Source organism: Phallusia mammillata, chromosome 1 (assembly GCF_965637545.1).
Source record: "Phallusia mammillata chromosome 1, kaPhaMamm4.hap1.1, whole genome shotgun sequence".
NCBI lineage: Eukaryota > Metazoa > Chordata > Ascidiacea > Phlebobranchia > Ascidiidae > Phallusia > Phallusia mammillata.
The window spans coordinates 30,347,827-30,373,115 of NC_137252.1; the positions used below are offsets into that span (position 1 = coordinate 30,347,827).

At 38.0% G+C, this 25,289-nt stretch overlaps 3 protein-coding genes across 4 annotated transcripts; 1 reads left to right on the top strand and 2 right to left on the bottom strand.

Moving 5' to 3' along the window:
• Window positions 1–351: 351 nt before the first annotated feature.
• LOC145209151 (glutathionyl-hydroquinone reductase YqjG-like) lies at window positions 352–3,290 on the bottom strand. Its single transcript, XM_080079408.1, has 9 exons — window positions 3,106–3,290; window positions 2,894–2,984; window positions 2,402–2,483; window positions 2,236–2,308; window positions 1,603–1,801; window positions 1,433–1,526; window positions 1,014–1,130; window positions 801–917; window positions 352–674 (listed from the first exon to the last, which is right to left on the bottom strand). The coding sequence occupies exons 1-9, from the start codon at window positions 3,281–3,283 to the stop codon at window positions 573–575; spliced, it is 1,053 nt and encodes a 350-aa protein (XP_079935534.1). The 5' UTR covers window positions 3,284–3,290; the 3' UTR covers window positions 352–572.
• Window positions 3,291–4,031: 741 nt separating this feature from the next.
• On the bottom strand, window positions 4,032–8,274 carry LOC145209153 (glutathionyl-hydroquinone reductase YqjG-like). Of its 2 annotated transcripts, XM_080079411.1 has the most exons (10): window positions 7,842–8,274; window positions 7,592–7,693; window positions 7,295–7,385; window positions 7,068–7,149; window positions 6,942–7,011; window positions 6,260–6,458; window positions 5,606–5,699; window positions 5,159–5,275; window positions 4,517–4,633; window positions 4,032–4,333 (listed from the first exon to the last, which is right to left on the bottom strand). In XM_080079411.1, the coding sequence occupies exons 2-10, from the start codon at window positions 7,644–7,646 to the stop codon at window positions 4,232–4,234; spliced, it is 927 nt and encodes a 308-aa protein (XP_079935537.1). In that variant the 5' UTR covers window positions 7,647–7,693; window positions 7,842–8,274; the 3' UTR covers window positions 4,032–4,231. The 2 variants fall into 2 exon arrangements, with proteins under 2 accessions (XP_079935537.1, XP_079935538.1); XM_080079412.1 differs by lacking the exons at window positions 7,295–7,385; window positions 7,842–8,274 and having other exon boundaries at window positions 7,592–7,687.
• Window positions 8,275–10,599: 2,325 nt separating this feature from the next.
• Window positions 10,600–25,211, top strand: LOC145209141 (uncharacterized). Its single transcript, XM_080079393.1, has 20 exons — window positions 10,600–10,762; window positions 11,285–11,440; window positions 13,479–13,630; window positions 13,935–14,091; window positions 14,543–14,687; window positions 15,494–15,622; window positions 16,029–16,185; window positions 16,854–17,071; window positions 17,639–17,891; window positions 18,314–18,463; window positions 18,763–18,909; window positions 19,170–19,336; window positions 20,169–20,309; window positions 20,978–21,142; window positions 21,513–21,698; window positions 21,969–22,104; window positions 22,446–22,644; window positions 22,706–22,806; window positions 23,182–23,953; window positions 24,314–25,211. Exons 1-20 carry the CDS (start codon window positions 10,663–10,665, stop codon window positions 24,535–24,537), a joined length of 3,855 nt encoding a protein of 1,284 aa, XP_079935519.1. The 5' UTR covers window positions 10,600–10,662; the 3' UTR covers window positions 24,538–25,211.
• The last annotated feature ends 78 nt before the right edge of the window (window positions 25,212–25,289 follow it).

Sequence of the window (25,289 nt, forward strand, 5' to 3'; positions counted from 1 at the left end):
GCCAGCGCTGTTGCACTGCTTGTTCACAGTGGTAAATATGGTGCTTGGAGAAAAACCAGGCAAGGTGTTTGGCGGGCCGGATGAAACAGGACTGGGGGCCGGATGCGGCCCGCGGGCCGTAGTTTGGCCACCACTGGTATATGTCAACTAACTTGACTCTTTCTATTCAAATGAATGGATTATTGCAAGGAACATCAGAATATACGACCCCAGACCCTCACTGCTAAAGCAGTTGGTATGTTTTTAAGCGCTGATTCCGCTGAACTTCTTTTAGTTTTACCTAAAGAGAGACAGCCCTACAATTAAACCTAAAATCCTGTTTGTAATCTGACGTCACTAACTAAACCAAACTTCCACAAACATCATTTTTGATTTAGCACCACACAATAAACTTTGGTACCTTAAACAACACGTTTATGCTGTACATTGCTATACAAAATGGAGACTTGCAAAATATAAAAGCAACAAAGGCTAAAATGTGTTTCGAGGTGTAATATTGCATGCAAATTGAGCCATTACGGGTAAGAGGTACTGGTGACGAACGAGGAGAAAGACAAAGATGTTTGCTTGCTTTATGCAATCGGAAACTTTTCGTTGCGATCATGAGGTGCTGTAAAATCGAGATCCGGGCCCACACTAACAATACCGTGAGGATTAACATGAAGATGACTCATCTAAAAAAATATTGTTACTTGTTAAACTACCCAGTTTTACATTTTGTCTTGTTTTGATTTTTTGTATTGGGTTGGTCTTTTGGCATTGCCCTTTAATTTTTGTTGTGCAGTACGAAAACAACCTACCATGTAGTGTTTTCTGATGTGATCCATATTGATCGTTTCTCTAAAGGCAGGAATTTGATAGAGTTCCCTTAGGTAACTCCAGATATTCGTGTAATCAATGATACGTTTCTTGTTGCACTGCGACAAACAGATAAGAAAAGTTAAAAAAGAGATTATTTTATCAAATACGTTACAACGTGGTCTCTTATTTTTCATTCAATTGGAATGGTTTACCTTAAAATGACCATGGTAAACTTGATCAAAGCGAACCAGTGTAGTAAAGAAGCGTATGTCAGCTTCTGTGATACGATTTCCAACCAGGTATCGCTGTTTCGACAGCAATTCTTCTGCCTATAAAGAGACAAGCAATATCTGACGTAAGTTGACAAACTTCAGAATTTAAAAGGTGTTTAAACGCATTATTCCTGTTTAGCCTTCCGGGCCCTTATAAAACAACAGAAGGACAATAGATGTAGTGAGTGGTTTTTGAATAGCACAACAGGTTTGTAATTGAAAATTGTAACAAAACTGCATTTGCCGATAAATATAATTACTACGTGTTCTTTTATCAACAGATGTTGTAAAAATGTTTTCAACAAATGCTTTGAACTATCGTAATCGTATGCACTGTATTGATGGCTTTTGTAACAAACCTTGTCGAGGTTGTCGAACAGATCTTTGGCAGCTTTGTCGTAAGCTTCTTGCACAGTAGCAAATCCACAGCGATAAACTCCCAGGTTGATATTACTGTAACACAGGAGAATCTTCAAATCAGTGCATCTTGACTTAATGCAAAAAAATCACTTTAAAACATATAGCCTACGGAAATATCCAGTCGTTCACGGCGTCGATTTCCTTTCGCAGTTCTGTCGGGTAAAAATCCAACGCTCTTTGCTCGTCACTGGCACTGAACTCGTTCAACGCGCAGTTAAACATTCTGATAATCTCACTTGACTCGTTGTTGACGATCTTTTTGGCCTTTTTATCAAACAGTATGGGAACCGACACGCGCCCAGTATAACCTAGATTAGAATGTCCAAACGAGTCAATGTTTTTTAATAATGATATGAAGGGTAATTTTTAAGATTATTACAAACATTATTTTATTGTCAGTAAAGAAAGATAAAAACGGTAATACAGTAAACCTTGGTTAATCCAGACCGTTTGGATCAAAACATTTGTCCGGGTGAGGCGAAGATTAACCGATGTCGATTAGTTAAAACCTTTCCACATTACAAATCTTCAAGTTTAACCCGAATTAGACGAAGACCCGAACTAGCCGAATTGGGTTTAACCAAGGTTACTGTATGCATAAATTCATGGTATAAGAAACGGCAAATTTTAGTTTAAGGGAATTTAAACGACTCGTTTAGACTAACGTAAAGCGACGACCCTTTTGTCTAAAGTCATATTTTGGTCTCAAATTTCATATTCGTATTACTGTTATCTTACTCACCAGGAACCACCTTTTCATAAATATCACGCAACCACTGTGCGTCGTAAATTGGATCCTTCTCGCAACCAGGGGTCTAGCAAAATACGAACCACGATAAATCAATCGTAAATTAAAAACACACCCGTTTGATGCTGTTTCAAAAATGGGCAACACAATAACTGCTTACCTGGTCATTAAACCGCCAGCCCCTTTCCAACATTAAAAAATCGACCACTGTAAAGGTGATCGCATTTTCGAGTCCCTTCATTCTGTTGAGATATACAAAAGACAAAACATTGACCGAGGTATTCAAAGTTTGATTTGCCGTTACCGAGCGTGTTTACAGACGTGCGGTTAACAATGAAACACGGACCCAATCAACACTAACTTTAAAGCTTTATATGTTGCGTTCAAATTTATCTGACTTTTGTTCGGATAATGGTGCCCTTTATTGTCAGTGATATGAGCAAAAGCAATTGAAAGCCCTGCATATAGCAAAAATATTCGTTGAAGTAATAAAGCGATATCAAAAACCCTAACCTGCATTTACATTGCAGCATAATGGATATCGATTTAAGAAAATAACATCTGTTTTTATTGTGGTGCCAATTTCCTGTTTACCAGATCGCTTTGTGCAAGCAAACATTTTGTTTTAGATTCTCAATATTATTTTGCTTACTTGCGTGTAATAAGCGTACGATGAGCCCATGGACAAGCATAAGAAACATACAGATGGTAACGATCACTTTCGGGAGGAAATTCTCCACCTTCTACACAAAAGAATGGCTGGTTGCATGGTGCTGTTTTTGATTATACGCAAGTAGGCTTTTAACTGACTATTTTGTTGTATAACATTGTAGCGTAGTTTAAACCGAAATCCTTATTACGTACCTTTAATTTCGTCTCTAAAGGCAGGGTCCGTACGCACGAATTCCCCTTTTTCGTTCATCGACGGTTTTGACATTTTTACAGTTGCTGAAACACTTAGTTGTCGACTCACAAGTGCAGTGTAAAATCCGCCTCCAGCAGAAGCAAACTTTCTTAAATAACTGACTTTATCTCCTAGCATCGAAACCTAATCTAGCATAATAGTTAGTTTTGGAGAATAACGCATTTTGTGTCAACAACCAGCATGAAAACAAACACATTTGTAACATTATGAAAACCGAAAACCAGCTGCTCGTTTTTCAAAAATGTGTATTGGGCAACGAAGCAGAACAGCGGTACGAAAAAGGTTTGGCACCATAGATAGGACTAAACGTTTCTACTGTAACGTCCAACTGTGTTTGCCCATATGTTTTACTATATTTAATATAGACAATACAATAAACCACACTAAATACCAGAACGCATAAGCTTTAGTGTCTTAAAAATAATGCTATCAATACCAAACACAAAACTTGATTTTTGCAGTCACACTAAATGCTCTGCAAAACGCATTTAGAAAAACTCGGTTCAAATATGATGAACTTGCAATGTCTTAAGTTAAGCAGCTGTACGAGGTGTTTAAAATAACAAAAAAGCAGCTGTAAGATACGAATTATTACTGCTACGGTCCACAGCAAAACATGTTATTAAGCTGAACCGTAGCTGCAAGACGTGTCTGTCCAGTGAATACAACCACAACTTTCAAAACGCTCTGCCCTGCTATGTCCATGCGCCACGCGCGCACACACACTTCGAAACTTTCAAAACACGCCATTTCTTTCGCGTTGTGCGACGCCGGGTTTGCCTTTTTTTGTGCTGCCATGAAACACGAGACCATTATTATTTTGAACACTTTTGTTCGCTCCTTTTTTATTTGTATTTGACGACTAAACACCCAAAACTGGACGTTGTTGTATTATATATAAGTACGACAAAAACAGCGAACAGTTTTTTGTTACAAAACCACAAACTGAGTGTAGATATACAGCAGGAACGTGCCTGTTCCATAAAAATTACTTTATTAGTACTGCAAATGGGTTTAAAAATTGTATTACAATAAAGCCAATGGAATAAATTGGAACAAAACATCTTAAAAAATGGGAAACTTTTCGTTGCGATTGTGTGGTGCATTGAAATCCAGATCTGGTCCAATGCTTACTATGCCGTGAGGATTAACATGAAGGTGACTCATCTAGAAAAAAAGAAAGCAATATTTTCAAAAACAAAATCATCTTACTTTAAACCAAACTTTTAAATGAAGAATGCCGCTTGCATGTATTATACAGTTAGGCCCACATGTTGCTTTGTATTATGTAATGCTTCGATTTGCTCAACTCAACTCATTATTAAAAATGAGAAATATTTTGTAACCTACCATGTAGTGCTTTCTGATCTGGTCAATATCGGTTGTCCCACAGAAGGCAGGAATTTGATAAAGTTCTCTGAGGTAGGCCCATATGTTGGGATAATCTATGATGCGTTTCTTGTTGCACTGTAAAAGGCGATGTGTTAAAGGCAATGAAAATTTTTGCTACACGATTTTACAGGGCGGGCTGCAACGGATTGACGAAATTGGGTTGCTCTTACAGGGTACAGTTAATATGAACAAACTCCAATACTGATAAATATGCAGACCAACTAACAAAGCATACTGTTATATAAATCTTATAAGTATACCAGACCCTTTAAAGACGTTATACCAAATCTGTCGGTCCTTCAACATTAATTTAGGAAACAGTAAGTTATCCACAACTGCTAGTTTTTGAATTAAATGAAACTAACAACCAAAACGCAAAATAAATTTGCTGTTTGGTAACAGACCACGCATTTTAACTAACAAAGGATACTCCTACAAAACAGGATAACATTGAATGTTCCTATAGTGGCGTCACACGTCCGTAACAAGTCACAGCAATAAATCATGTAAGTTTAGTTTTTTTTGCCTCGAAACGTATTGTTTGTTTTTTAGGACCGTATTACCTAAACTTGTAAGCAATATATCTGTCAATACCCTTACCTTGAAATGACCGTGATAGACTTGGTCAAAGCGGACAAGGGTTGTGTAAAAACGTATGTCGGCTTCGGTAAGACAATTTCCCACCAGGTAACGTTGCTTTGACAGCAATGCTTCCGCCTGAAAAGGCAACGAAAAATGTAAGAACTATTGTTTCTTGATAAATGGTTTTTAAAGGTTTTAATGATTTTTTTATACCGGTCCCTTTGCCATTATCTCTAGGACTCGCGGTACCGAAGAAACTGCTTCATGGAGCCAGGGACCTCGGGCCCCGTTTGAGAACCGCTGTGCCAAACCCTTGTGACATTTAAACCAATCGGCAAGATAAGGCAATTACTTTCTTTACTGTGTTCACCCGACCAATCAAAGTTTTGTAAATTTTAGGACATAATTTTAATATACAACACGATTAACGAGGCTTGTTAGAACAATTTGTGATTAAAAACTAACTTTGTCGAGATGTATAAACAGATTTCGAACAGCTTGGTCATAAGGTTCCTGTGAAGTTGCAAAACCACAGTTGTACACTCCAATGTTGATGTTGCTGTAACGAATCAAAAACGATTATAAAGACGACTTTTGGGTTGCTTCAGTATTGAACTGAGTTATGAATTTTGATGCTGTTTTTAATTCACTATTGTTTTGCTTAGTGCAAGGGTTCCCAACCTGTAGTACGCGTACCACTAGTGGTACGTGAAGGTTTTTTAGGTGGTACGCGAATAACAAAACCTGGATTCACAACTTTACATTTTGTTTACAGTAAACAAAAATCTCATTCAATTCAGTTGTGGTGCTTTACAGTTATTTTAGTGGGCCAATATTCTTCTTCAGAATAAAATATGATTCGATCAAGTTAGTTAATTGTTCTGCAAGAAGTGGTACGCGTGGCAGTACAGAGCGTCCAAGTGGTACGCGATCGAAAAAAGGTTGGGAACCCTTGGCTTAGTGCAACCGCCCTGTGTTTACCAGGTTGTGGGTTCTAATCCTGACTCGGCCTCTTGTGTTACCCTGGCAGTTTGACCGTATTGTACAGTCCTGTGATGTCGATTCACGAAGCATAAATCCATTCATAATATTGAATGACGTAAGTTCTGCTTCACTTACGGAAAAATCCATGCGTTAACGGCGTTGATTTCTTCACGTAGGTCACTGGGATAAAAATCTAAAGCTCTTTGCTGCTCGGTAGCACAGTACTTGTTGAACGATTGATTTAAAATGCGGATAATCTCACTTGATTCGTTGTTAACAATTTGTTTTGACTTTTTGTCGAATAGAACTGGAACTGTGATGCGGCCATCGTAGCCTAAAACATGTACACAACAACATTACAGAGCAGTTTTTGCAACATGTGCTGTACTGTAGCAAATGGTTTATGTAGGCCCTACATTGTAGGGGGATATGCAGCAATCGATAGTAGGAAAAAGAGTCAGAACCGAAAGTTCAAACCGAAAACTCGACCCACATTTGATCCTGAAGTTGATAAATTGGGATACAACTGAGACTGAGTGAAAAATCAACCCCGAATCAAGCCAATTTGTTTCAAACTTAGGTACAAATTATGTCCGAACCTTGCCTAAATAGAACCCCATTTACAATTGCAAATACGCGTGCAATGCCGAATCACCTCAGAGTTTAAATAATTTAAGGCCATGTTGTTTGCCAACATTTATTCTTATTCTATGTGCAGCCATTTTATGCCTCATTAAAGCATTTTTCATGGCAGACCTATTTGAAGCCAATTAAATAACGCATTATGTAGTTCACAAACATAGTAATCATTTATTACCTGGTGCCACTTTCTTATAAACATCTCTCAAGTAATCTGCACCAAATATTGGGTCTTCTCCACCAGGCGTCTAGAAAAGCATTCCCGCGGGTAGTGCTAAAACAGGTTATGAAAAACAATATTTACCTCTTTGTCAAATTTCCAACCTTTTTCGAATTTTAAAAAATCCATTACTGTAACAGAAATTGCCTCTTCGAGCCCCCTTAATCTGCAAAACGAAGCACATTTAGGCTGACCATGACTTGCTATAATAACCAAGACTGTATGGTCATAATACTAGCTATAATGTTATACTTTAAATTCCGGCAATAAAGATGTGATAAATAACGTAAAAGTTCAGAAAAACTGCAGACCTGCGCATGACCAAAGTGCGATGTGCGAACGGACAGGCAAGTGAAACGTAGAGATGGTATCTACCACTTTCCGGTGGAAACTTTCCATCTTCTGTCACAAACCCATCATGTTACATATGTATTTTGACAGTACTTTCACTCTGCACTGCACTATTCAATTTAAGTTAAAATTTAGGACACAAAATTTATGTGCACCATCTAAAACTAAAGCCTAATTTGCCAGAGACGGTATTATTTACATTTTACTAAACAGCAGTTTTTGTCACGAAAATACGTCTTTCATGTTCTTATTACAACCTTGAATCTGATTTCTAAACACGGAGTCGTCGATGTTAAGAGTCTTCGTTGACATCTTCGTAGTCGTCTTGAAACTTGGATGTTTTGCAAATCTTGTCAAACCTTTTGAATCAAAAGACAAACACCTGGAAGTCAGAAGAAACACGCGGCCTACCATGGAAGTGTACTCAAATCTAATCAACACGGTGACAAAGACGAAACCCAATTATCCCACAATTATGCTTATCTTTGGTACAGTTTTGATACTCACTGTTTTCCGAAGATTCATAGTACAGACACAACAAACAAAATGAAACATTGCTTTTGTGGAACCTCTGCCTTAATGCAATTAGCCAGCATGCGTGCAGAGACGCAACAGACCGGAACGCTTGCAACTATTAGAGAAAGGACAGAGGCTACTGAAACGACTGCGACCACATGCAATTTTGTGTCATATGGTTTGGGTCTGTTTTTGCATGGATTGAATTATGTCTAAGCTATGTCACTGTAAAACATGCACCAGCCTGTACTTTTGTCGTAACCCTTTACGCTTTTATTCATGGAAAATTTGATAACCTGCTGTTTGGCCTGTAGAAGAAAGCTACATAAAAAGCTGTTAAAGACACAAAAAACGGTCATAGTGTTCTATATTTTACAATACAAGCTGTCTGAGTACCTACTGACTATTTAAAATTGAACTTTTACTGATATACTTATCATTAAAATGCTCTATTATTACTTCTTCACTGACATGTTTTGTTGACGAGAGCTGTGTGGATAAACACACGCAATGGCCCCACCCCATTGAGGCGAGGCACGTACAACCTTTTTCTTTTGCTATTCGGGTTTGCAAGCAATGGTTGACAGTTATGCAGCAATATGTGTGTGGCTTATAGACATGTGCGTAAATATCGGAAAACTTGGCTGGGGGCGAAAAAGATGATTTTGCAATGGTCTAATTCCCTGCATAAAAGTGGCACTCGAAATCACGGCAGATGTATTATTTAACAGCACAAGTGCAATCCTAATCTTTGCTTTCTAAACACGGAATATAAGACAGTTGGTAAACGAAAATAAAATTTCGGGAAAGCAGGTTTATTGCTGCTACACCTTTTTTCTTTTCTGTGGTTTAAAAGTTGGACCTTCCCACACACAAATCCCGAGTCGAGTTCTTTGCGTGCATACCGGCCGGGAGCTATCACTTCTCGGCAAGAAGTGTGTGTTTCCAGCAATCAAGCAAAGAAACGAAAAATTTCTATCTGCGTGATTACATTGCCTTTATCATTAAAACTGGTGTTTTGAAGGAAGAAAAGCGGATGTTGATGTGCTAATTGCTATCAAGTTTATGTGGAACAGTTCATAAAATTTGATTAGGACATGTTTACCAAAGTTTTTAGCATTACTTATGGTGTTATGGGCTTGTTGGTAATCATTATAACATAACATAAGTTTCTATTTAAAAAAGGAACTGAAGAAGTCAAAAACTTTGGTGAAATATCTGTTCTGTGCAAATATTGTGTGTGTCGGTTGATTTAGTTTGGCCATGAGTTTTATGCATTGGATTTTGAATCATGTCTACGTAGATAACAGCAATCAACGAAAAACTGTAGGGGTTAACTTAAACCATACTTAATTAGTAACGTTGTGTGAGTTTTATGATTGGCCACATCGTAGTGTTTCCGTGTCAAAAGTCCTAGAAAAACTGCTGTGCATGCTTCCAAACTGTTGTGCATGATTCCAGAACATCGGATGGGCTTTAGCTGTTCACGCCTACTTACTAATTCCTTTGGATTTAGCGATGAATGGCAGAAAAACTGATTGCTTTTCACTACAGACAGTCAAATTGGAAGTAAGTATTACACAATAAATTCTACGATTTTAAGCAGTTTACCAGCTCTTATTCAACAGTACATTTAACAGGTCCCATTTGGTATAAAAGGAGCCCTTGTCGCAAGTTAAACTATAATGCAAAAGAAAAGACAACAAAACGAACTTACCATATTTTTAAACATGGGTGGCGTGGCATAAACAAAACTGTGTGTTGTTAAAATGTGGCTTGTTTCCTACGAACTAATTTAAATCGAGTTAGGTTAGGAGGGTTTTGGTCTGTAACTCATGAAGTATGTCTGTCTGGTATGCGACACATTAGTGCAATACACTGCCATATACTTAAACTTTTATCATTGTCAAAGCAAAAACTGCTCGCGAGCCTGGAATTAACACAGGAAGTCATGCATTTGAATGGAAGGCAGGATTGCCCTCAACAACAATCGGTTTCTAAACTTTCGAAGAGTGCTGGTAATTTTCCTAAAACGAAACCATGGTACTTCAGCAAACAGAAAAATGCGCATTCTAACCGGGACTTTGCAGTTATATAGCGTCCGATCTATAGGGATGACGCATTGCACGTATAGTTGGCCGGCGGGATTAAAACGAGGCCATAATGAAGAAATTTTCCTGCATACGGGTTGTCGATGCGCGCTGTTCCGAACATGCTGACATATGTTCCATACGCGTTGTGCCACTATCAGAATACAAGGAAAATATGTACTAGCAAAAGCAATGTATTTGCTTGACGTGAATGCAAAAGAAAGTAGATCGTTAGTAAGTTAGTTTATTTGTTACAAATCGGTGATAGAATAAGAATATGAAACAATATAGTTATCTGTAATTGGAGGTAAGGGCGACAAAGCATAAGATTTTTAGTAGGCCTGTTTATACGAGGTATACTTTAGCATCTGGGGCTATGTCCATCAGTCATAAAAATGTAAATGAAACTATTTTTGTAATGAATCATTGGTAAAATTAGGCAACGTTGCAAAAAAGGCAGGTTTCCGTAACACGAGGGATTGACAAAAGGTTTACAGGATGTTTTAAGTCATTTTCACGTGCAGTATGTTTCGCGGAGCCACCCTCAAACTTTTTGATTGATTTGAAAATGATTTGAACATGTTGTGACTAAGTTTGAAACAGGAAAACGTTTTGTCGGGATTAGCAATGCAGTTGTATGGAAGTTATCATAGTCTTGTATGTTATTCACCCTATGTGCTGACTTTTGTGCAGTTGCTTGTTAATGGAGTTTAGACTATTCGATGCTTAGGAACACAATGTCCCGTGTGAAAACGGTTGCGGGATTTTCCTGTCTTTCAGCGTTCATTGGAATGTTACTGTTGGTGGAAGGGGCTTATGCCGGTATGTCGTGCACATAACTTGTTACTAGTGGTTCGATACAAAGCGCTAACATAGTATAGTATTTTCATTTAGAGATTTTTTTTATACCGAACCTTAAACAGCGCAATGGCGCGCATTGATATGTTTCAGTACTAACCAAGTTGGAGATATCGTTGTGTTATTGATGGTTGACTTTCAATTCAATTATTTACGGTTTAGGTATGTAGTGGTGACCATAAACGCCGGCACAAAAAAGGGTTGACGCTTTTGCAGTCTTGAGATTTGTTTTAAGAACATACCTAAACAAAACAGTACATTTTAATGGACCCCTTTAAGAAAAATGCCCCCATGTTAGTTTTATATATTTCACAAAAATGGTAAAAATTATCCAGGCGTGTAACGTTTTTTCAGAGTTGACACGTTTACATTTATGAAATCCGTTTTGAGAACATACCTAAATAATACAATACATTTTAATGACCCTATGTTAGTTTTGTATATGCCTGGTCTTTGTCATTGACTTTTGATCTGATTTATGCGCAGGCTGGGGACACTGGGGCCCGTGGAGCCGGTGCAGCGCGTCGTGTGATCGCGGCCAACAAACACGCCACCGCCGGTGTTTGGGAAGCAATTTAGCCGCAACTAGATGTCCGGGTTCCGGCAAAGAGATAAAGGCATGCCACGATTTGTTGTGCCCATGTAAGTAACATCTTATTTCTATCATAAGCTGCCTAATATTTGAAAACAGCTGCAAGGAAACTACTGCTTTCGTAGTAAAGTGGATTTTGGTAAATTGATCAAGTTCATCATCGCAAAACTTACGATAGCAACGTGCAAGTAGAGGAATGAATAGAGTTTACAAAACACTTCTATGGGTTATCGTAATGTGTCTCGCAACCAGTGGTGGGATTCAGCTAGTTCGCATCGGTTCTATAGAACCGTCACACGAAATTTTATGAGTTCAGCGAACCGGTTAGCATTACTGATTACTGTCAATGGACTTTTTGTAACAGAACCGACTAAAAATATGACTTTGTGATAGAACCGGCTGACAAAAAATTATTTGAATCCCACCACTGGTCGCAACGTTTGATTAGAAAACGGAATCACGTGGTTTTATGACGCTATGTAAGCCAATTCAGAAATGAGAGTCGAGTCGGTTAATGAAACTGGTTTGACTCTTTTTTTAACTCACACTCGCTTCATTTTGTGCTTTTACTTTGCTAAATCTATACTTATATCGGACTTCTTAAAAAAAAACGGTTCGGGGCGGTTTTGGGGGTTGTACTTTTGCTTCGGGTCCCAATTTCAAAAACGCTTTTAACGCAAATTATAGTCCTAGTTGGTTTGTCATTGTAAGCAAATGCACTATATCACTAACATATATCAGCTCCTGTATATTTGGTATTTCTGTTTAGCGATCAATTCGCTTTGTCAAAATTGTATGATTGCCTGTAAAATAAGTTTTTTTTTAAAAAGCCTGGGTAGGCCACATATGTGACGTTGTACTTATATTTCTTATACCGGTAAATTTCTTCAATAAAATCGTGTTAAATGTAAACAATCTTCTATAGGCTTTTTAAACAGTCACTACCGGATGAGGAACAAAGGTTGGGCCTTACCACGAACGGATTCGTCATATACCAACAATTCCCTTCTTAAAATTAAGCCAAACAATAATTCAAACGAAAACAACGCACCTCATGAAATCATCTTGTCATCCGTCACGTAGCAAAACAACAACGCTTGTTTGACTGTCAAAATATAAACAAAACAAAATATACTTTGAATTTGGGGGGTGATATAACCAATGATTAAGCTATGGCAGAAGCGTTTGATCATTTATTTCCGCCTTCAGGAACAACAGTTTATCCTGACTCGTTGTGCCATGCAGCATACAGTTAGTTTCTTGCATATAACATTGTTTTCGTTCTAACGTGCTAAGCAAAACTATGACAACATTTAAAACTCATGCGAAAGTCTCCGTTTAAAATGTAACGTCTGTTAGCAAATCAAGTTTACAAGCTTAAAGTGATTCGGGTTTGTGGTCAAGGGAAAACGTTGTTTAATAACCTTTTTCTTATCGTTACGCCTGAGAGCAAAACAATTTTCAGTTAACCCCTTTCCATCCCCTTTCCAATTAAAAAACCAAAATGTAGTTCACCCCTCAAAGATAGCAAATTACTCCGTTGGGGTAATTGTCCTAAGGCTAAAACCCTCACTTTGGACAAAGTATAAAAACTATGTAAATCAAAAACATAACTGCCAAGGAACTTGGGTATGTAGAATACATGATGTAGACGTTTCAACAATCGCTGTTGTCATCATCAGTGTATGTTCGTTGAAACATCGGTTGTTGAAACATCTGGATGATGTATTCTACATACACACGTTCTCTGGCAGTTATGTTTTTGCTTAAACTTCCTTTTCGAGTCCGTGTATAGCAGTAGTTCTTAACCTTTTGGTGTAATTTCCCACTAAAGTCAATCACCCAGTTTGGTTTTTCCACTAAAATCAATTTCCCCTTCTGTTATTTTGATGATAATGTTTGTGAAAACTTTGATGCCAAATAAACGGATTTATGACCTTTGAATATTTGAGTGAAACTTAAAACAACAATATATGTACCATGGACTGATACAATTTCCCTCTGGAGGGAAATTTCCCACCGGTTAAGAACCACTGGTGTATAATGTTCTTGTGTAAAACGATGTTTGTTATAACATTCTTTTCTCAGCTTACTTGGGATGGCCGCGCATTCACTTCTACGGCAAATTCCACGTGAACGACCCAACGGCCAATAACTTTCGATGTTACTTTGACAACGATCGATTTTGTCCAGCATGCGGGTCCTTCAGAGAATACATGGTAACCGAAACAAAGAACAAGGTAAATATATGCAAAGCAATAAAAAGTTCACATGCAGGACTAAAAGCAAATTCCAATAAGCAAACAAATTAAGCAACTTGCTTGAAACATAAACTTCAGTTATGCGATTATGCAAAACTGGAAAAGGTGAAGACTTGAGGAATGCCTCGCCGGTGAACTTTCACCTGGTCCCCTCATTTAGTCATATTGGATATGCGCTTAATGTGATCCCGCCTCTCCCGTCTTTTAAACCTTTTAAACGTATTTCAGATGTGTCCCGTACAATACCATGTAAGCGACTGTAATAACTAATGATCACTTTCAGGTCTACAACTATACCAGCATCTCCCATATTGCCCCGTCCGCTAATCCAATGGGGAATGGACATTTCCATTTCATATCCACGGTCGTTACATCAACTTGCTGGGACCCGAAAAAGCAATGCACGATTAAAAACGGCCTATTCGCACGACCCCTTAAAGGTATGTAGTAAAAACACCAAACAATAAGCATGTCAGTTAATTTGTAGACATTTAGGCTTTAAAGGTATGTAGAAAATGCAAATAGCAAATTACTTTAACATGTAGTTGTGTTAAAAGTAAAAGAAAACATGTAGTTGATCATTTTTTTACTTTTAATGCACTATTTTGGACGTTTTTTTTTCCTATAATAAACTTAATGTTGAAATTTCTAAGATACTATAAAATGAAACATGTGAAAACAGGCTTGTACTAAGCTTATGTACAATGTAGGCAACATCAAACATCCCATGCTCCTATCAAAATCAAGCTTATCCTGACCAATCAGTTTTAATTAATTTGAGTGCATACTTTTGTATTATTGAAGTTCGGTTTGCAAAATAACACCTCACTTAAGACATTCCGTGGCCAAATAAAGTTTACCGGCATATTCAATTAACAAAACAAAATTTAGGTAAGCACCATGCCCGAATGGTAGACTTGGATCCAGATTGGCAAAGTACACCTGAAGTAATTGGATATCATATCACAGTAGATGGAGCTTTCTCGGCTAAAATGCTCAATACCCCCATTTCACACAACACTGAACGTTTAAAAGGGTAATTATGCATTTTTAGCTTTGTAAAAATTCTGTTCAAGTACAATCTACTTCAGTATATGTCTAAAAAAGATTTTGAATTCTTAAAATGTTTATTATGGGGCAATCAGACGTTAGTGTCCAGCTGTTATACTTTTTGTTTAAAGGCTAATTGTTTGAAAACAAAGCAAAATTGACTGCTGACAGAAAGCGTCGCAATAAAGATTGTGACGTCACAAACATATAAGAATGTTTTCAAACGGTTTAGCCACCTCTATGAGTCTAGTCATACAATAATCTCGACTTTTAGCTAACACAAGGTAATCTTTAGTTTGTGTGTCTTGCAAGTAATCATAAGCTGTAGACCAGTGGTTCTCAACCTTTCGTCGACCGTGGCCCCCTAAAAGTAAGTTTTTGGCTTTCTGGCCCCATTTAAGTAACCCTGTAAGTCCTGTGGCCCCTTTAAAAATTTAAACGGCAAACTCGTGTTGGAATTCGGTACTAATTTCGGCTTTAAACAGGTCGAAAAGAGTAAACAAGAATCCGTAATCGTGAAAAACCTCAATATAGACAAATAGTATGTGAAATAGTAGATTAATTTAGGTAATAAAGTTATTTGTAACACACCCTTAAATATAGGCATTAAAAATGAAAATGGCTTTTAGTGGGTGTTTCTGGTGAAATCGACACTCGATGCAATAATAACCTGGTAACGCGGCTCTGGGACAAGGTGCTTGTGTGTACAGAACTGTAATAGAGTCAATATTTTTTAAAACCTGCCTCCTTTTCGACACTGGTGTGTCATTCTGACTTGAAAGTATTTTTCAGGGTCGGTGACTCTGCCATGTCGCCCAGTCTTAAAAGTAAACTGGTTGACGTGGAATGGTTGGACGACAACTACAAGAGGAAGTTTCAAATGGCGAAGAATCTGTCCATCAACTTCGTCCTCGACGCATTGTGAGTGTTGTACTGTGTTATGTTTTAAGCGATTATTTTGGAAATTAGTTAATGTTTCATAACCATTGTGGTTGACCGGTTGTTGCTAAGATTGGACTAAACCTTTTAGTGACTTGTAGCACAAGCCAGAAACCTGGCCACAACCCAAGTTATTTCAAACAAAGTTCGAATTAGGCCCGAAAGATGAAATTGTGGAATAAATGAGACTGAGTTTGAAGTCAGGCCGAGTCAAGCCTTTCGTATTCAAACTTAAACCTAAACATGAACCAGACCCGAAAAGAAAAGTTTCTACATTGCCCCTTTTCCTTAACGCCCTGAGCATCTGTTTACTTTGCCTAATGTGCAATTCAGTCCTGCTTTTACCAACTTAAATACGATTTTTGAAACTAAATTCTCAATTTTTCAGCGACTATAATAAGCTGAGCGGTCGATTGACTGGCACAATCGGTATGACGTCATCGGACGATCCGAAAAACCTGTTTTCTGGTCGAGTGATGAGGCCTTTTTACGCATGTGAGGACAACACTTGGGAAGTGCCGTTTTACGTTAGCTACGAACACAAGGTAATCTTTAGTTTATGTTTTTTGGAAGTAATCATAAGCTGTAGACCGTAAGATATTGTAGATTGATGATCAGGGTGAATTGCTTATATCAGTGGTTCTCAAACTTTTTTGTTGCGACGCCCGTGGACAAGTTTTTCTGGACTTGCGACGCACCACCAAACAAAAGTTAATGAGGAAACTTATTATTAAAGTTGTGTTTAATGATACAACAACAAAAAGCCACGAAACGGAACTATTCTGCGACGCCCTTGGAAAATTCAAGCGACGCACCAAGGCGTCGCGACGCACAGTTTCAGAACTACTGGCTGAAATAGTAGACCTAGTTGATGCACTCATTTGTGACTGTGAGGAAGAAAAGAGAAGACTTTATTTTAAATTATGTCAAAATCTGACTGGAACTGTTTTGACATTACAAAATGCTTTACTGGTTAAAATCGGGCATTTTAAAACAGAAAAAGTTTTTGAAATCTTTTCTTTGTTTGAAAAGAAAGATTTACTTTGTAGGATTTCGTCCACACGTTTAGTTTTAAAGATCAGATCACTGAACTACAAAATTTAAGATTTAGGTTTTTTATTCAGAAATATGAAATAAACTAATTTTTGTGTTACAGTTTAAAGCTTTAAGGTAGTGGACTAATTAACTTTCAGAAGCATTTTTTTTCTTCAAGAAACTTGTCCTTGATCTGAGTGTGATGGTTAAGAGCGACATTCACGGGGATTTCAGTAAGTCTACGTTGAAACACGTTGATATAGCGGTGATGGATGCCCCGTCTGTGTGTCCATCGCTCAACAAACAATGTTTCCAGCGGGCTTTAATGTGCGAAGGTCATAACTTCTTCTTAGTGACTCAAGGCGGCTGGCTGGACTTTTTAACAAACATAAAATGGCAAGTCAAACTCGTTTTCATGAAATACTTCTTTCGAATGTGGCTAAAGCATAAAAGAAGAATGCTTTACTTCTTTTTACCATGGGATAACGAGTTAACATAACCCTTGCTCTAAAACCGACTGGCAGCAAACCTCAATATTCTGGACCCGGTTGGACCTAAAAAATTGTCCTAACCGATGTCGGTTATTTCAAGCCTTACCACATTACAAATTAATTGGACCTCAAGTTTTGTCTAAATTAGGCGAAGACCCGGATTAACCGAATCTGGTTTTGCCGAGGTTTACTGTATGTCTACTAAACGTATCTTACATTTGTATTAACCAATAAATAAGGGACAGGGTCTCATAAGATAAACTGTGTGTATGAACTAATTTAATCGTACAATTATAGCCAGTAAACACTGAGGATGTGTATTTTGAAAAGAAAAATTGACGTTCGTTCGAAAAAATAGTTTCAACCGGGCAGGTTTGCTGTGATTTTTATGAGGATAAAGTAAGATTAAAAACATAAAGTCATAACCCGTGTTCTTTTAACAATTTACCTTAACTGATAAACGTATGTTCAGGTACCGCAATTTTGGTGGTGTAGCTGAAATTTTGTTGGATTGGGCGAGTCCAGAGATGGTGCGCTCTATCGCCCACTCGCGGCTGGCTGTGGTGAACAGATCGACGACGCACGAGGATCTTCCATTCAAAAATAAAAAAATTGCTTATACACTGTGTGGCTTGTTTCCGCGCTATTGCGGGTATCTGAACGGAAACGGGAATGAGAGCTGTCACGTGGTGGCGTTAGAGGACGAAATGGGCTTTAATTTTAAGGTAAGAAATAGTAAGAAATTTTAAGGTAAGAAATTGATCTAAGGTAAGAAATTGAGGGCAGGAACTTGGCCGAATGGTCCGGCGCGCCTGACCCATATACAGACATAAAAACCCTGATCGGGATTCGTCCCCGGGAGAGTCCTGGGTTCGAACCCCGTGAAAAAAAAAAAAAAAAATTGATCTCGGTGTCAAAATAATTTATGTTTAAAATGCTTCAGCTAGGTGGCATATGCAGTACGTTGACTTGAAATTAAGTTGCAAGAAAGTAAAATTTAAAAGGTTTGCGGTACATAGAAAAAGTTGTGAATTACAGATTCTATTAAAGTTTACAGTCTTATCATTTTGAAAGCATTTTCTTTCCTGTTCTCAAGAAAAAAGGTAACATCACCACATATTGCTACTTACACATGCTTATGTTGCAGCCAATGGGTGGATATACACACCGACTAGCGCGTGGACAGTCATGGAAAATACCTGCAGTGGCATCAAGCTTCGGTCGTCCACTGAAGGGAGCTAAGCTGCAATTGAGGCTGTTAGAAAGATCACAAACAATGGCGACTTGTAACCCTCATGTAAGTTCGTGTCCTACATCCACGGCATGGCATTGTTTATTAAACGTAACATAAGATCCTATTTTTCACCAACTGACGATGACATCAAAAATGAGCCTAATCGTAGAATTATACAAAGGCATGTTTATTGGCATATGTCATGGGAATCTCCCTGATTGGGAACCACTGCTGCAGTGATAAAACATAACGCCCCAAAACTAATTTTGACCTAAAAAATGATGAATTGTTTTACATTAATTTGCAAATCAACACATCAAATAAAATTAAGATGATTTGTTCATAAATGTAAACTTCTGTAGCAACCGTGCTCGCCTTTTCTCTCGTGGCCAAAAGAACCTCTTAAACTGACCGGTCCAGTGATGACGGACATGCATGGCATCGCTCAACTCTCTGTTGAAATCATTAGAAATATTGGACATCCCAGAAAATGCGGAATGGACGGACAGGTTGATGTTTTTTATCATCTTTTTTAGCTAAGCTGATACTTTTGATACTATAAAGATCTGTACGTTTAAGGCTTAACCAACAGATTTTCATGAGAGTTCTTTATCACAAGAAATGTATCAGCACATATTTTGTATGAACTTAACAAAGTATTTTTTCCACAAATTATAAGTTGCAGCTGCAATTTCATACGATTTGGCTTGGGAAACAAATTAACTCCTCCAAAAAAGTTTCTTTTTAGTAGCTTTTACTTTTGCACTAGATTTATCCGATGGGAATACAGGCAACGTTCACCGATCGACATGGGCGGAGTTTTAAAATTGGCGATGGAGGAATGTTTACCATCCGTGGGAATTATGGAACACTTCTCAAAGAATGTTCGCTTCATAAAGGGTATTCAAGCTTTGCAATGGCACTTAAAGTCTTCAGGTAAGCTTCAAAATATAAAATTTTTAATTACTACTGTCGGCCCAGAGTGATGAATTTTATTGATTTTGAACTAGAGACATTGATGAAAGCTGAATAATTTTCCTTTCAGAACGATCCAATATTTTCAAATTCGCCCCGTATTACTCATATCAGAGCCACAGTAATAAATTCAACAAATTTAGGCTGCGTAACATATAAACACTACTGAGAAAAAATATATTGTAAAGATTATTGTCGAAAAATACAATAAAAAAAAGATTATTCAGCAACGAATTATTACATCGCAGGAATTTCAGCGTGGTAATTTCTTCGCATAGTAATTTCATCGCGACAATTTCATCGCAGCAATTTCATCGCAGCAATTTTGCTACAGTAATTTCTTTGCAGTATTTTTTTCGCGGCAATTCCATCGTGGTTGTTACATCGCAACAATTACACCGGGACAATTTCATTTCAATCCTATAGGACTATAGTACTATAGTTCAAACAAAGCCACAAAAATAATAACAACAAATGTTTACTTAAAATAATTTCGTTCCGGTTTGCCTCTAAAGATCGTAAGTTTTTTTTGAAAAGAATCTGGTTTTAATACAGTTTCATTGTTCTTAAAACTACTCTTTCCTAAGAAATGTTCTTAATTAACGTTTTCTTTATTCCAATTTTACTTCCGCTTTTTTACCGTGCCCCCTTAATAGTGTTTTCATGTAGTAATGAAACTTGTGTGTATGCAAAAACACCTAAAAGTAATGTACATTGCTCACATCTTTTTAACGACACATAGTACCTACTTTTTTGCTTTTGTTGTCGGTCACTAATTGTATTTATGTTCTAGCTCTCTGCCGACGACAGTGATGAAAAATATGTGTCCTTCGTGGGAGGAGCACATCAGACCTATATTCCAGTTCTACTACAACATGTTTCCAATTATGGCGAAACACGACATCATTAACTTGAGATCTATTGAAAATGTCAGGTACACAAAATCTTGTATGTTTTTTTAAAATATACTTATACACTGAACAGGTGCATGTTGGTGTTCTCAAAATGAATGCACCAACCTATACCAAAACATTTAACAATTTTTGTGGCATAGACTGACTGATTGTCCTGCTAATCACAACGATTATAGTCTTAAACGGCGTTTAGTACTAAAAAATATCGAACCCCTTGAACTAGAGTTATAAGCGAGTCCAAAATTCGAGCCTGATCCCGGCCCGCACCCGAATCGTTTTTGAGAAGCCCGTTTTGTGCCTATAATAAAAAAGACATACACAATGGACAATAACAGACAATGGCTTAAACAAAACGTTTTAAGGCTGTTGGACATTAGGTCCAACAAATAACTGCTTAGCTGGGTAATTTTATTTTTTACCCACACAGGATGCGAAATTAGGTCCGAATAAAGCCCGTTTGTTAAAAAATCCTGATCCCGAAACTGAATTGACTAACACCTCAACGAATCCTCAATATAGCATGTTGCTTCAAATTGCCACGGATGGTTCATGAATTGTAGCAAATATGGTCGTATGTAAAGTCAGGCTCGAAATACAACTTTGTTTTAGCTAGATAGCTTTTCAGTAAAATTGTATTCATTGTTACCTTAACCAAGGTAAAAAGAATAAGTTTGTTTTGTCTTTACAGGAAAAAGATTCACCTTGTGAACATGTCGATGTTTGAGTACGGCTGGGATCACCCGAACTTTATGCCCACGACTCGTGATTTGTCACCAGACAAGACCGAGCTCGTTAGACGGTGGATCGAATGTGAAGTGAATGGCCCACCTAAAACCGAAAAACCAAAGATTAAGTAGGTTTACTTGTATATAGTGAATATTAATCACACACCTCAAAAACAAGTTAAGAGACAAGTTAAGAAGAATTTCACATTTCACGATTGCTGCATTAATGTACACTCTACAAGTTAGCATTGTACAAATGTATGTCTGCTTTTTATTTTTGGAACATACGTTTATTGTTGCAACTCGCGAAAACTAAGAAAAAAACTTTTCCTTTATTACCAGTTTTGTTTGAGGTATGTGGTGTACACTCTGTTAACAAGTGAATATATATTTTTGGCTCTCATATATGAAACTTGCTTCTGAATATAAGCCACTTCTCGCAATAAAATCTTGAGGATTTTGCATCTTGTAACAAAAGCTGTATTTCTTTGTTTGCAGTAAATATCAAGCTGCCCGAGCAGAAGTTTGTGGTTCCGCTGAACAACTACGAAAAACTGTTGCACGTTTGCACGAAAACTTTCAGAGTGCGATGCTGCTTGAGCTCTACACGATACCTCCCTACCTCACAGCGCTGTTTTCACTGAAAAGAGATCGATTCAAACATGCTTCTAAAGTCCTAAAAAGGTACAAGATTGTATAAACAGGCATCGTTCTTGAAAAAATTGTTTGCTTTTCCAATTAATTCTTTAAAAGCAAGTATACTGCCATTAAGCGAGATCTAAATTCTATGATTCTTTTAAAAGTTTCATTTTCTGATTTTTTCGCGACGAAGCTTTGCCTGTCATTTGATTTTTGACTTATTTTTTTAGAGTTATTGATAGCTGACTATTTGACACAACTTATGTGATTTTCTAAATTTCAAAAATTATGTTTGGTGCTATTTTGTATGTCCAGCGTTTCTACAGAGGAGATGCTTCACATGTCGCTAGCTGCCAATATCCTTAACTCAATCGGGGGGAAACCGAATCTAACTAATGCAGAATGGGTTCCATTTTACCCAACGCCGTTTCCGTCACGTGACTTTTACGAGGTTTGTTAGAGAAGTTTCTGTAAAGGATTGTAAATTATCTCTATGTACGAATACAAACCCATTATCAAACTTTTTGAACTATTTAGATATGTTTTCAAACATTATTTATGCGTTTCATTCCAGAAAAAGTAGAACATTCTTTGTGTAAAAAAGTTTGGTTTTAAATTTATTGTGCATGAGATATGGTGAATTGACAACAGTGATCGTTAACAAAAAAACGTTTAGAACTTTTTTTAAACGTAATACCTACATAGCAAGTTGTTTATGGACTCTTGGTCAGCTTGGCTTAGCAGTAACTAGCATGGTTTGCTATGCCTAATGCTCTTTTTAATACATTTTAGATTCGACCCGGTTTAAATTTGAAGTTAGAACCGTACTCCACTACACTAGTGAAGGAAGTATTTGCTGAAATTGAGAAACCAGCCCCCATGGAGATCATAAAAACACTGAACTCTATCGCTCTCCTGTGGCAAGTCACACCGCCGGACGAAGGTGGCAGGTGGCGAAAACAAGCCGAAAAGGGCAAAAAGAAATTCACTGGTTTGTGTAACAATATCAACACATTAAACAATTTAACTAAGACGGATGTTAAATACTTTAGATGTCTACTTTGAAAATGAAGATGATGTTGATGATGACGTCACCGAGTCCGGTGGCCCTTCATGGTACGATATTGCGTCACGAGCAACCAAAACTAACAAGGTGAGTGTTTGAGTGTGAAGTGAGTTTTCTGTTTGGTTAAAATTGTTCAATAGGCAAGATGAATACATTCATACATAAATCTTTCTTCGCCAGCCCATTGAAGGCGTTGTACCGAATCAAGCCGATCTCTCAAGCATTCCCATTAGGGAAGGCACAGGCTAGAAAAAATCTAGCGTGCGGTGTGATTCGAACTCATGACAGTAGTATTTGCGGGACTCTACACAGGCCCTGTGGTGAGCCGCCAAAGGTCGAATCACATTCGGTATAATGCCCTCAATGGGCCTGGCGTACAATTGTTTGTTTAATAGGCAATGTCAAACATACGTTCATGATGTATGAGATCTATCTGAAAGATATTACTTCTTTTTCAATCAGTTTCACCGTTGGAATGCGACGAACTTTTGGTCCAAGGCCTTTCGCTACGCAACTAACCTTCTGGAGCAACCTTACATAGCGGACGTGTACACGATAGGTGGCTACTACGCTCACGTCATGTTGGAGCTGATCCAAGCAGAGTCGTGCGTGAAACTAAACGACACTAACGCCACGGTGTTCACGGGCGACCCCCAGCGGCAGCTCACTCACCGCCAGTGGTACGTCACTAAGAGGCGCTCAAGCGCAATCCTCTTCCCCGTGCGCGGGCTCAAGTCGGCGCTGGAAGCCGGTTTCGAGATCGTTTACGAGGGAGAAGGCGGAAGTCCCTGCAGTCCGTTTATTACGACACTGGCGCAGACACGTGACCTGCTGATGACGTCACTCAGCGAGGAGTCCAGCGATCCGTACCAAACCGAGGTTGCGCCGAATTTTGAGAAGTCGCATTATGTGAGATTTCTGGAGCTCGCTCACGGACGGGAGTTGGTCTCTGTACGGGGAAATCCGCCTGAATGGTCGGACATTGAATGCTTGTTTCTGCCACAGACATTGTGCGGTTGCCAGGAGGCTAACTCAACCACATGCTGGCGCTTTTGCTTCGCCGGCAAGACGGTGTCCTTCCAAGAGGGCGTGTCGAGTGTATGGCCGATTAAACAGCTTGCCTTTGAAAGCTGGCGTCAAGTTGATAATGGCCCAAAACGCATATTGAACAAAAAAACGAAGCTATTACGGCGACTATTTAATCAGCAGTACAGTGACATGCTTGTCTGTTTGGGTAAGTACAGTCTTTTGTGTATGTGTTGTATATTGACATAAATATGTATCTTCAAGACAATAATAAGTTTTTTTTAAAAAACTTTGAAATGATGGTTTAAAAATGATGACTGTCGTTCTGAGTCAGAATTATTTGTACTTTTCAGTTTCTAGACAAACCCGTTTATGATAGCAAACAACATTTAAGATCTAGTTAATGGCATCACTCAAACGCACCATCAAACAACCAAAGTTGCTGTTGGCTAGCTGTGAATGATAATTTACCCCAAAATAGGGTGTTTAATGTGTGTAAAGTCACTAAAGTGTATTAAATTTGAAGCTTAACATAATAGCCTGTAACTTTTTTTTAAATTTTCAACAGAGGACACTATGAACGGCAAGATCGACAAAATGCCCACGTGCATGGGACGGATGTTTGAATTGCTTGATGCTGGGAAAAAATTAGTGACTCAACCCTTATTTCACAACGGTGACCCCTATATTGGACCCAATGCTGCCCCCGAATGGAAGTTTATTAGGGGACACTTTGAGCTTGATGGCGACATGAGTTATGGGAGCACCTTCTCAGGACCCAAGTTTTGTTAACTAGCCCCAAAGAATATTTTCTCTTGTGCAATCTTGTGATGTATTGTGCTTTTTTAATTGGTAGAGCTGCTAACACCATCACTAACGCCATCCACACATCAAGTGAAAATCTGATGGCCTACGCAGAAGGCTAAAATACTTATTTAGAAGCTAAAGGTTGGTAGGGATCGGGTAGTAGCCGTAACCGATGGCATTTTATATGTCGTTTTAAGCAGGTGTTTGTGCTCTGCGCTACCTACTGAATTTTAGCTAAATGTGCGGCTAGTAGATCTTCCATTTTATTCATGCACAATCTTCTAATACCACAATTGTTGGGAGAAACGGTGTCTATCATACGTTATTTTTTTGATATAGGACTCACAACGCTATAGTTGATCTCAAATTCTTAAAATATGCTCCCACTGTATTAAAATTTCCAACTTAACACCAATACTTTAAGCAGAAACATACTTTCTTTAGTTTGCCACTTGCCATCTTAAATTGAGGAGTGCAAGCTTTTATTTTATGTTTTAGCTTTGCGTAACATTAATATGTCTCAACGTTTGTTGCGTGCAATACTTGCCACAATATGTTCAGTTTCAGTTGCACTTTCTGTGAAACTATTTTTTCGCCTATTCTGCCACGATTTACTGCTATCTAAGATTGTACTGTGTTAATAGTACGATTGGCCTATATATTTCTGTTTATATTCGTTTCCGAAATGTTTAAATCCGTACATAGACTAACTTTTTTCGATTTGTTATTTAAAGATT

What these genes read in the sequence shown, in the direction of transcription:
- LOC145209141 (XM_080079393.1), top strand. Translation starts at nt 10,663, where the DNA reads ATGCTTAGGAACACAATGTCCCGTGTGAAAACGGTTGCGGGATTTTCC. An exon ending in TAACCGAAACAAAGAACAAG is followed by an intron (nt 13,631 to 13,934) that starts GTAAATATATGC and finishes GATCACTTTCAG; the next exon opens with GTCTACAACTATACCAGCAT. An exon ending in GGGCAAAAAGAAATTCACTG is followed by an intron (nt 22,645 to 22,705) that starts GTTTGTGTAACA and finishes TAAATACTTTAG; the next exon opens with ATGTCTACTTTGAAAATGAA.
- LOC145209153 (XM_080079411.1), bottom strand. Translation starts at nt 7,646, where the DNA reads ATGTCAACGAAGACTCTTAACATCGACGACTCCGTGTTTAGAAATCAG. An exon ending in TTATAAGAAAGTGGCACCAG is followed by an intron (nt 6,459 to 6,941) that starts GTAATAAATGAT and finishes TACATGTTTTAG; the next exon opens with GCTACGATGGCCGCATCACA. An exon ending in GTTAACGCATGGATTTTTCC is followed by an intron (nt 5,700 to 6,259) that starts GTAAGTGAAGCA and finishes GATTCGTTACAG; the next exon opens with CAACATCAACATTGGAGTGT.
- LOC145209151 (XM_080079408.1), bottom strand. Translation starts at nt 3,283, where the DNA reads ATGCTAGGAGATAAAGTCAGTTATTTAAGAAAGTTTGCTTCTGCTGGA. An exon ending in TTATGAAAAGGTGGTTCCTG is followed by an intron (nt 1,802 to 2,235) that starts GTGAGTAAGATA and finishes ATTCTAATCTAG; the next exon opens with GTTATACTGGGCGCGTGTCG. An exon ending in TGTTCGACAACCTCGACAAG is followed by an intron (nt 1,131 to 1,432) that starts GTTTGTTACAAA and finishes GTCTCTTTATAG; the next exon opens with GCAGAAGAATTGCTGTCGAA.